General features: G+C 42.0%; 1 protein-coding gene across 1 annotated transcript in view; it reads left to right on the forward strand.

Moving 5' to 3' along the window:
• Positions 1 to 12,466, forward strand: part of LOC126247997 (protein Malvolio) — a 113,779-nt gene that overhangs the window by 45,400 nt on the left and 55,913 nt on the right. Inside the window, exon 9 of the mRNA XM_049948579.1 lies at positions 4,325 to 4,483. Within this exon, the coding sequence (XP_049804536.1) occupies positions 4,325 to 4,483 (159 nt within the window). The remainder of the gene's footprint in view (positions 1 to 4,324; positions 4,484 to 12,466) is intronic.

Raw genomic sequence — 12,466 nt, forward strand, 5'->3', positions numbered from 1 at the left:
TTTTATACGGGTGAAAATTCAGTTCATTATGAAGAATCCGGAGAGAACACAACTGAACAACAATTGAATACAAACCTCCCGTCAGTCACTATAAGCCATGTCCACCCTCCCCCTATTCAGCCAACAGTGTCACCAAAATGTGAATTCTAAAAAAGCAATTTACCGCTCCGCCCTGTACTTTGTAAAATTTCCACGTATGCCATAGAAACATGGCCTACGCAAAAGCAAACAGGACTCATATTTTATTTGTCATTTATCTTGTCAGCCATTTAATGTTTAATGATTGGTGGAGCATATATAACATTGCTAAGCCATCCTGTTGTGCTAGTTGCTATGGCTTGTACTTTAGCCAGTTAGAATTCACATATTGGGTGGGATCTGTTGACTTGATAAACAGAAGGGCTCCTCCATAAGATGTAGTACGTAGGTATTCAGCTTGTTGCTTACTGAACTGTCACTTACATTGTTTTCACTGTCTTGATCATCACATGTATCATTATAAGAATAAAGGGAAGGTCCTAACAGTAAAAGCATACAAGTTTCTCAACTGTGTAGTCTCATAGGGTAATATTCTGTGGCTGTTCTTGTTTCTTATATGTATTAATGACCTAACATAGCCACTAAACTCAGTCAGTGAACTCCGCTGAGGATATATTACCTACTACCTGGGAATGTGTTGAACAATAAGGAGAACATTGGCCTGATCATTTAATGTCTTATAATTAATAAATTTTCATTAAATAAGGATGAGATGGTAGTGATAAGTTCTTTGTAAACTATAACCACCCTCAGATGGACATAAACCTAGAACCACTGTCTAAATACGGGTGGGGTCTCTGAGACCCGCTCCAGATTTTTATCCAGAATGTCCTGTTGCTCCGTACTTTCCATGTCCTAGTTGGTGCCTTCAGTAGTTCCCCCCCCCCCCCCCCCCCCCCCCCATATCCAGGAGAACGGGGTCCCGCAGGGCACTGTATTAAGTGTATCACTATTTTTAGTGGCCATTAACGGTCTAGCAGCAGCTATAGGGCCGTCCTTCTCACGCTCTCTGTATGCAGATGACTTCTGCATTTGGTACTGCTCCACTAGTACAGGTGTTGCTGAGCGGCGCCTACAGGGAGCCATCCACTAGGCGCAGTCATGGGCTCTCGGCCACGACTTCCAGTTGTCGGCTGCTAAGTCATGTGTCATGCACTTCTGTCAGCGTTGTACCATTCATCTGGAACCAGAACTTTACCTTCACGATGATCCACTCACTGTAGTTGAGACATATCGATTCTTAGGACTGGTTTTTGACACCCGACTGACTTGGCTACGTCACCTTCGTCAGCTTAAGCAGAAGTGCTGGCAGCACATCGATGCCCTCTGCTGCCTCGGCAACACCAACTGGGATGCAGATCACTCTACTCTGCTGCAGCTCTACAAAGCCCTTGTTCAATCCTGCCTTGACTATGGGAGTCTGGTTCATAGTTCGGCGGCACCCTCAGTGTTGCGTATACTCGGCCCAGTGCACCACTGTGGCGTTCGCTTGGTGACGGGAGCTTTTATAACCAGTCCGGTGACCAGTGTCCTGGTGGGGGCTGGAGTCCCTCCATTGCAGATCCGATGTGCAAAACTGCTTGCCAGTTACATTGCACGTTCTCCTGAGCATCCAAATTACCGCCTTCTTTTTCCACCCGCAACAGTTCATCTCCCACATCAGCGGCCCATATCAGGGCTCACGATTGTGGTTTGCATGCAGTCGCTTCTGTCTGAACTGGAGTCCTTCCCTTTACCACCTCCCATCCAGGTCCGTCCACATACACCTCCATAGTGTACACCTAGGCCGCAGATTCATCTGGATGTTTCGCATGACCCTAAGGAGTCAGTTACTCCTGCCACTCTCCGCTGTCACTTCCTCTCGATTCTTGACATGTTCCGGGGTTCTGAAGTGGTTTACACTGATGGCTCGATGGCTGATGGTCATGTTGACTTCACCTACGTCCACAGAGGCCATTTTGAACAGCATTCCTTGCCTGATGGCTGCAGTGTATTCACTGCAGAGCTGATGGGCATCTCTCTCGCACTTCATGCCCTGGGGAATTGTTTCTTTTGTATACTGGCTCCTTGAGCAGCTTACAAGATATCCACCAGTGCTACCCTCGCCATCATTTGGTAACGTCCATCCAGGAATCCATCCATGCCTTGGAATGGTCCGGTCATTCAGTGGTGTTAGTGTGGACCCCCAGGACATGTCGGCATCCCAAACAGGCTACGCGGAAACCGCTTCTGGAATTGGGCATCTCTGAACCTGACTAGGGTTCTGACTTATGCCGTAGGGTTTTTAGGCTTTGGGAGTCGGAATGGCATAACAGTACACACAACAAACTGCGTGTCATTAAGGAGACTACGAATGTGTGGAAGACTTCCATGTGGGCTTCTCGCAGGGAATCAGTTGTCCTCTGCCAGCTCCGCATTGGCCACACTTGGGTGGCCCACGGTTACCTCCTGCACTGTGAAGACCCGTCTGAGTGTCGGTGCGGTGCCCGATTGACAGTGGCCCATATTCTGGTGCACTGTCTCACTTTGACGGCCCAGTGATGAAATCTTGGGTTACCGGACTTGTTTCCGCTAATTTTACCTGACGACACTTCATCGGCTGATTTACTTTTAAGTTTTATTCGTGAGGGTGGGTTTTATCATTTGATCTAAGTTTTACCACATGTCCTTTGTCCCTCTGTGTCCTCCAACCTAGTGCTTCTAGGCTGCAGGTTTTAATGTGTTGCAGAGTGGCTGGCTTCTTCTTTTTATTCTCATGGTCAGCCAGCCATGGTAATCTTCTTTGTTGTTTTAATCTCTTCATCCCATTTTTTCCATTTCTATGGTTTTCTTGTCCCCTTTTGTCCATTTACATGTTTGTCGCCCTTCATCATTCTTGTGATTTTTCCTTTCATTCCGTTTTGAGTTGTCAGTCTTGTTTGTTTTATTCTCACACTTGTGGCATTGTTTTATTCAGAACAAGGAACTGATGACCTCGTAGTTTGGTCCCTTTCTCCCTCTTTTAATCCAACCAACCACTGTCTAAATTTGAAACATCTGATAAAAATAAATATCTAGGCATTGTGATTGATGAACATCTTACGTGGCAGTGTGTACCAGCTACATCTGGAAAAAGATTAGTTGCAACAGTTACTTGTTATAACCCCTCCTCCTGTCCTATAAAAATCTACTATGGACTAATCCATACAAATTATCAATTATGGGATTGAAATTTGGGATGCGGCACAGTCTACATAGATAGGATATTCAGGCTTCAAAACAGAGTTGTTAAAATAACTGCTGATATAAGTAGATGTCAATCCAGTAGGGACTGTTTCATCAAGTATAATTTACTGTGTGTGTACTCTTTGTATGTTCTTAAAGCAATTAGTATGGTAAAAGAGAATGTAGAAAGAGCATAATGTATACACACATCCATTATTACAATACACATACTGGAGAAGATTGAATAATAAGAGATACAATGCTACAGCTCACAGCCCACTTGCTTGTGGAAGACAATTCTGTATCAATTCTGCTGGAAGACAGTTCTATAACATGTTGCCAATTGGTATAAAGGAACTCCAAGTAAACTTCTTTATGGGCATTTTCAAACAGTAGTTCATTAATAGATGTTTATACTCACTTAAAGCTTTCTGAACTCCATTATCTCTGTTACTATTTTTCTGTATTTTCAGTTGCAGTATATCAGTGGTGATAAATATTTATACAAAGTATCTAATGTGCTGATTTTTGTAGATCTTACTTGTATTTATGATGTGATATCATTAATGAAAGTGTATGAAAAATGACGATATTCAAGACCGTAAAGTTATTATCGACAAATAAAGATTATCATCACTTTCTTAAAAAAAAAAAAAGACGGGGTAAATTCTGTCAGCTTATACTTTTGTATGTACAGTCTATAACTGATTAGATAATATTTGCACTTGTGGGCTTCATTTCACAAACTTGCATACAGTGTCATCTACCTGTGCAAGTACAGTGCTGGTATGAAGACCGATAGTAAAACAGTGAGCTACAAAAGAGCTCTGTTATGGGATTATAATACTACTATATGCATCATAGTGTGACAGCAAACAAAACTGTGGTCAAATGGCTAAAAGGGTGGGTAAGAAGTTTTGGTCCTTTTATCAATTGCCATCTCTTTAATTTGCCACATAATGATCCTTATGTCTTGCATCACTATGTTGCAGCATAATTTACTTCCCTGTTTTAATCTGTTTTGCTGTTTAAATTTGACATTTTGTTTTATTGATAAGTTTTTTTGCTTTTTTTTCAGTAGAACAACACTCAATTGGTAGATGCTGATATTTATAAAGCTGGAGTCTTCTTGGGGTGTTATTTTGGCATAGCAACAATGTATATATGGGCAGTTGGCATTTTAGCAGCTGGGCAGTCGAGTACTATGACTGGAACATATGCAGGACAGTTTGCAATGGAGGTATATCTTGCTACATTTTTATAAATTTAATATTTTTGTTTAACACAGCTGCATTAACTTTAATAATTTTCTTCAGGTTTTATTGTGTTCACAGTGACATCATAATGAAACACTTTTAAAATGTATGAGGTGCAAAATTGGAATCTGATTTACATGTAGCAAATAATTTTCATTCGACTGGTACTGAACATAGAACTGAATTACTTTGCTATTGCTGCAATCTCATTATCAAAATTTAGCAAAAAAGTGACAGACTGAAAAGAATATATGTGCAAAATCATCCAACAATTTGAATATGTAATATACACTTTTAATCACCTGTTTAGGTAAATAATGCACTGGACTTCCAGTTTACCTAAATACAATGTTACACTCAGGACAAAAACAAAACAATGTCTCCACCTTTTGGACAAATGACTTGTAAGTTTATTCCCTAGTGTAAGAAAAAGATAGTGGTGTAATATCAGGTGGGGCATAAAATGCACAAGGGAATACTGAAAAGTAATGCCTCTGAATTTTTACGTGAAAAATCTTAAAGCTTTTTAAGTAAAAAAAAAAGTCAATGATATTCTGCTCCATGCATGGACAAACTGTTTGAAGATGAAACTAGATTACAGCACGGTATTTCTTACGCATCGACATAGTTAAGTTGCACACTGCCCTGTTATATGCTACATATTGGAGCCCTCTTGTGGAAGAGGGCTAAAAAATATGTAGACATTATGAATAAAGACATAGATGTTAATAATGTTCATCTTATTTGAAAAGCTTTAAGAGTTTTCACATACAAAACTTGGAGGCATTACTTTTCATCATGCCCTCGTAGAAACCACTATCACTGTTCATGAAGATCAGAAATGGCACTGCCCAAACCCTAAGAGGGATATGTGTAGTAGGAGAAGTAGCTCACTACTGTACTTATGTTGTTACTATCTCATTAGTGTGTGTGTGTGTGTGTGTGTGTGTGTGTGTGTGTGTGTGTGTGTGTGTGTGTGTGAAGTTCAGTTATTGAAAATGATTCATAGAACTTACAGAAAATAAGTATGATTTTCTTTCACAGTTTATTTGTTTTTGAAGGGAAACTGCAGGAACTGCACAATCACCAGGAAATGCACAAATAGGAGTGTACCTTGGTGGAATAACAAACTGGAAATGCAAAGAAAACAGGTATAGAGACTGTTTAATATTGCAAGACATAAAGGACAATGGGCTAAATATCGTGAGGCCCTTGTCAATTACAATCTTGCAATCAGACAAGAAAAGGAGGCATCCTAGAAGGCATTCTGTGAGGAAGTGGAGGGCACAGCTGCACAAGCCAGACTTCACAAGATTCTCACTAGAATACCAACCAATCCAGGAGGGATGTTGAGGAAAGAGGATTGGGAATATACAAAGACAGCACATGAGACACTGGAATTTTTCCTCAAAACTCACTTTCCTCAGTATGCTCTGCCAGACAACACAGACCAGAATGTGACCCCAAAGAGACAACGGTTCACAGGCACTCTAAGAGAGGACTGGGAATCGGCCAAGGACTGTGTGAACTTCAACAAAATCCAGTGGGCGGTGGGAACATTCCAACTGTTAAAGTCACCTGGCCCAGATGGAATTTTTCCAGCCCTCCTGCAACAGGCAGGAGGAAAGCTCATAAAAGTCCTATGCAGGCTATTCAGGGTTAACCTAGCAGTAGGAATCATTCCCAATGCTTGGAGGGCAATGAAGATTGTCTTCATTCCAAATGGCTCTGAGCACTATGGGACTTAACTTCTAGGTCATCAGTCTGTCTTCATTCCAAAGCCAGGGAGACTTGAACATACCATGGCCAAGGATATGAGACCAATAAGTCTGTTCTCCTTCATTCTCAAAACATTGGAAAAACTGGTTAATGTATATGTTGGGGAGAGGAGGCTAAGTAGGGTCCCTCTACACTCGAACCAACATACATACCCACCAGGTAAATCATGTGAGACAGCTCTCCACCAACTCGTTGGGAAGGTGGAAAAAGCACTTCACTTCCAAGAAATAGCTTTCTGATGCATCTTTCTGGATATCAAGGGGGTCTTTAGTAACACGACCTTCAATTCCATAGTATGGGCAGCATACGTGCATGACCTGGGGACCACTATATGTAGGTGGTCCAGGGCCATGCTTAGTGGAAGGAAGGTAGAGGCTATCATGATGAACGAAAAGGTGGTAATTAAGACCACTAGAGGCTGCCCACAAAGAGGAGTTTTGTCTCCTCTATTGTGGAATCTAGCGGTGAACGAACTCATTGAGGAACTAAGTTCTAGGCAATGCTTCTGCCAAGGATACACAGATGACCTTGTCATAGTAATACTTGGCAAATTCACTGACACAGTTAGGAATATGGCACAAGGAGGATTGGACATTGTGCAAAAATGGTGCATTAAAAAGGACCTGAGAGTTTGTCCTAAGAAGACTGTTGTGGCGCCATTTATGAAGAGACATATTCAACACTCAAGTTGGAATCTAAAGCTCTTGGATGAAACTCTACCTGTGAAGGGGATAGTGAAATATCTAGGGGTAACCCGGGATGAGAAGCTAGGAGGGCTTTTGGCAAAAACTAGGACCTAAGCCCCAGGAGTATGCACTGGATATACACCACAGTCGTCAGACCTAGGATTTGCTACAGGGCCGTAGTGTGTTGGAAGAAGGTAGAACAGCAGGTTGCTGCTAAGGAGTTTGCTAAGATGCAGAGTGTGGCCTGCTTAGCCATAACAGGCGGAATTAGCAGAACACCAACTGCTGGAATGGAAGCCATGCTGGATATGCTTCCACTTCACCTTTAGGTCAAGATGGAGGCAGCAACTGGGGCACACAGACTTAAAACTGGGTCTCATTCGGATATCCAAAATCACACACAAACGTAGTGAGTGAGGTAAATATAGGAATGGCTGGGGAAATGCCTGCTGCTATATAATAACTCCCAACTGCTTCGACAAGCCTTACAACATAATAATTGGAAGTAGGGAGCAGTGGGGAAAAAACAGTTTGACACCGTACGGGGGACATAGTTTGGTTCACCAATTGGTCGAAAACAGACCAAGATCCTGGGGCAGGGGTGTACGAGGTTCAGCCAAGACGAGAGGATCATCTCGCTAGGAAAACTGGCCTCTGTATTCCAAGCTGAAATTACTGCAATCAGGGCATGTGTGGAGGAGAATAAGTGTAGGTGCTACAATGACCGTAGCATCTACATCTATTCCGACAGCCAGGCAGCCCTGAAATCATTGGCAGCTCCTGCAACAAGATCTAAGGTTGTTGCAGATTGCCACAGGGCTCTGGTGGAGCTAGGGGGAAGCAATAGGGTAAATCTAGTGTGGGTCCCCTGCCACTCGGGGAACTGTGGCAATGAACAAGCTGATAGATTGGCTAGGATGGGGGCAACAACTCCATTTATTGGACCGGAAACTGTCCTGACAATCACCAAGGCTATGATCAAATTAGAACTACGGAACTGGATTAGGAAACATCACGTAGGATATTGGACCAAGGTCCATAAACAAAAACATGGTAAGGTAATGATTCCCAAGCCATGTTTTAAAAGAAGCTCTGTAATCATGGGCTTGAACAGGAAAGAGGACTGGACTGATGACCGGCCATGAGAATTTCAAAAAACACCTACACACAGTGGGTATAATGGCAGAGGACCCTAAATGTAGGATCTGTGGTGAGGGTGAAGAAACTGCATCACACCTAATCTTCGAATGCATGGCATTGGAGAGTGAAAGATACAGAATCTTCGGGACAACTAGACCTGAAGAAATTGTGTCTAACAAAAAACTGGTAGAGGGACTCCTTGCACTATTTAAGGGCACTGGTTGGCTTTACTAGATATACAGGGAGCGATACTGCACAATAAACCTAGTTTCAGTGGCGGGTCAGACCTAAGCTGTTTTAGCTTCCCTGTTAAAATCAATCAATCGTACTCGGTTTAGATAGAACAGAGTTTGTGATCACTTACCGTATTTACTCGAATCTAAGCCACACCTGAAAAATGAGACTCGAAAACAAGGAAAAAAATTTTTACTGAATCTAAGCCGCACCTGAAATTTGAGACTTGAAATTCAGGGGGGGAGAAAAGTTTTAGACTGCACCTCCAAAACGAAACAAAGGTCTTCCATTGTAACATGAGACACAATTTAGGTCGAATGGATGAAGATACAGCAACAGTAGTTTGGTTCGAGTCGTAAGCTTAACAGTTAAGCTTTACCAAGTAGCCATTGCTATGTGTCAGGCACTCCATCCATATTTATACGGGTACCCTTCCTTTTCCACGTGCTTCATCTGGTTTGAATCGATTGCGTATTTTGCTTTTATCTGATAAGTGCCGTTCTCTTTGTTGTAGGAGTTATATGTCACTCTAAGCTGAAAATGCATTATTGTACTGTGTCGTGCATTGTTTGCCGCATTCTGATAATGAGCACTTACGACCTGTCGCCGCTCATGGCATGGCTTGCTTTTGTGCGCGCTACCGCCGCTTACAATAAAAACAAAGAACGAGAACCAAATAATAGACTGTGTATGATAGATGATGTTCTGAATGAGAGTTTACCAAAAATTTTTCTCCGTTTGAAAATCTTTGCAGGCGCCTCTTCAGTAAATTACATTCTGCACAGAAATTAGTCATCTTGGATTTAAAAATCTTGTCAGTTGCCGTGCTTCATTTCTGACTGTATCACTATTCAGCATAAGTCTACCTTTTCTATTAATTTATTTACTGACGCAGAGGTTTTGGTGCCAGTATTTATCTTTGTGCCTCCACAGCATGCCTGTGTAGCGATACATATATTCGGCGGCAGAAGTTAGTTGTGCCAGCACGTACCAACATTTTTCAGAACTTCCGCTTACTTTGCACTCGATTCTAAGCCGCAGGCAGATTTTTGGATTACAAAAACCAGAAAAAAAGTGCAGCTTAGATTTGAGTAAATATGGTACACTGGCTGTGACACAGGAACTGGGAACCAACAAGTAGTTCCTGTGTTCTGCAACAACGGAGTTCAAAAAGTGAACAGCTAGCCAGAAACAAAGTCCAGAGCATACTGAAAGTTATTGCGAGAAAAAGCAAATATTTCAGGCAGCATTCTGAATCGAAAAATGTAAACCCAGGCAGGGTAAATCACACGTGTATTAAAGGCTTCAGATAATAGCTAGAACTATCAGATGAGTGTGGGGCAACTGTATTTACAGTCCACTTGATTTGTCCGTGGCTGATGCAGTGCCCTCTGCAGGAGCAAACTGCAGCAGTGGCACGAGCCCTGAGTATCTCTGTCCTTTCCTCTGTATCGATACTTGGGCTGTGTAGGGAGTCCGAATCACTGTCCGATACTAAACCCCCTTTCTCTTTAATTGCCACATAGTGATGTAAACGATTCGGCCTGTGTCGATTTAGTTGAGGAAGGGGGCAGACAGAGGCCGGAGTTCCCACCAAAGTCTCCCACGGTGTTTCGTCATATGATCCAGGTTGGATGTCAGCGCTGTCTGTGGAATTGCTGGCTAATTAATGCTTTCTGTTATGCTACTTGGTCCTACCTGCAGGGGAGTAGTGTCAGCCGTGGTTGGGATAGGGTCAACACTTCAGCCTCCGTGGGTAAATCAGTTTTGCCCAGGTTGAATGTCACTGAAAAATGGGCCGAACTAAGTTACTTTTTTAAATTGCAAGAAAGCTATCTTGTAGGCCTCTGACCACATGAATTTAGCTCCTTTTTTAAACAATTGATTAAGCAGTTATGACAGCTGGACAATGTTGGGAATGAATTTCACATAAAAATTAACTTTGCCCAGGAAGAGCTATAGGTTTTTGAGGTTCTTATGAGGTGGTATGCTACTTACTGATTGTGCCCACATGACACTGCATAGTTGTGAGCCCTTGTTTACTTGATATATGTCCTAGATACTTTCCTTTTAGTTCAAAGAAACTACATTTATTAGGGCTACAATGCAGACCGTGGGTTTAAAACCACCCAAACGTCATCTGTAGATTTTGCAGGCTCTGCTTCCATGTTATCCTGGTAATTAGAAGTTCATCTAAATAATTAACACAATTGGAGTACCTTGGATGAGTTGCTCAAGATACCTCTGAAATATTGCTGGAGCTTTTGCAACACAAAATGGCAGTCTGTTATAACAGCACATGCTGAATGACATATTACTGACTAAAAACTGTTTTGTCTGATCATTTGTAGCCAACTGAAAGTAGAAACAGCAAGATCTATCTTGGAAAAATAGTGGCCTCCAGTCAATTTTGCCTACAGTTTCTCAGGCCTGGGAATGGTATACAGATCTACATTAGCCTGAGCATTAATGGTAAACTTAAAATCTATTCCATGAAGTTTCAGGATTACAACCAGGCAATGTCAACTTCCTATCATATCATCTTGGCTGACAAGGCGAGTGTTTTGCACTGGAGGTTGCAAGTTCATGTCACTACCTTTTTACCAAAAATAGGTGGGAAGACTCATGTGCAAAGGCAGTCGCTACATGAGCGATCTCTGTTGAGTTATGCATGCTCTTAAAATACTGCTCCATCTGTGATGTGCAGGCACCTGCATAATGTGGTAAAACGTGCACTTTCTGTCAGAATGCACACTTGCGGAGTTAAAATTCAGATGTCAAAATTAATAAAATAGAATGTCACTAGATGTGTCGTTGGACATAAAATGTCTCCTTTCTGAAGAAATTAAAGAAATCACCCTGTCCCACACCTTATCCAGTTGAAAACCACCATCACGATTAATGAGATTTTGCACTAAACATATTTCTGCTGATTCCTTAATAATTGGATCTCAGAAGGATCTTGTCTAGGCAAAGGTTTCTGTGGCAGATCAATTCGTAGTGTTTTCTGGAGATTCAATGCTCAGTTGTGCATGACCTACTGGGCTGCGAATGCTGAGTGTGGCACTCACGTTCAACGCATCTTTCACACACTGTGCATGTCATCTGACCAATGTAGGCTTTGCCACACTGGTAAGGTATTCTGTAGATTCCAGCCTTCCACAATCCCAGAACATTCTTTGCTGAACTGAGAAGAGCACAAGTCTTTGTATGTGGGTGAAAGATTACTTTTACATGATTTTTTCTTAAGATTCTGCCTTTGACAAAATATTGCTGATGTAAGGGAGGAACACCCTGGACTTAAATCATTCTTTCTTCTCTTGCTCTTGTGGGTGGTCATGTTTCTTCTTCCTTGAAGCTGTGCTGATGTGATGTGGAGACTATCCATTATCTTTGATCTTCAATACTGATTGTAAGTGTTCCAGCTCATATGCAAGTCTGTCTCCATCAGACACAACATGTGCCTAGTGCACCAACATGTGAGGGACCCCCATAGTTTGTGATAGGTAGTGGCAGCTAGACATCTGCAAATACAGGGCTGTATGTGTGGGTGTATGGCAAGCAAATCCAGTAAATCAACCGTAGTGGAGCATAGTATCTCCACAGGCACTCCATGGATTACTCTGCAATGGAAATCTTGGCCTCGATGAAATCCTTGTGTGATTCAATTAATAAGGAATTGATGGAAATTTAAGTTTAGCACAAAATGTCATTAATCATGATGATGGCTTTCGGCTGGATAAGGTGTGGGGCCTGGTGATTTCTTTAATTTCTTCAGAAAGGAAACATTTTATGACCAATGACACATCTGGTGACATTTAATTTTGTCAATTTTGGCACCTGAATTTTAACTCTGCACGTAGGCATTCCAACAGAGAGCACGCATATAATATCACACTACGCATGTGCCTGTACCCCACAGATGGAACAGTATTCGAAGAGGGTGCATAACTCAACAAAGGTTGCTCATGTAGCGGACTGCCTTTGTGCTTGTGTCTTTGCACCTATTTTTGATATAAAGGTAGCGACATGAACTATCAGTCTCCAGTGCAAAACACACATCTGAAGATGGAGTACCCTTTACACCTGGAAAATTATATCAGATTTAAAATCGTCACAAATTGTAAC

This window comes from Schistocerca nitens, chromosome 3 (assembly GCF_023898315.1).
Source record: "Schistocerca nitens isolate TAMUIC-IGC-003100 chromosome 3, iqSchNite1.1, whole genome shotgun sequence".
Taxonomy (NCBI): Eukaryota; Metazoa; Arthropoda; class Insecta; order Orthoptera; family Acrididae; genus Schistocerca; species Schistocerca nitens.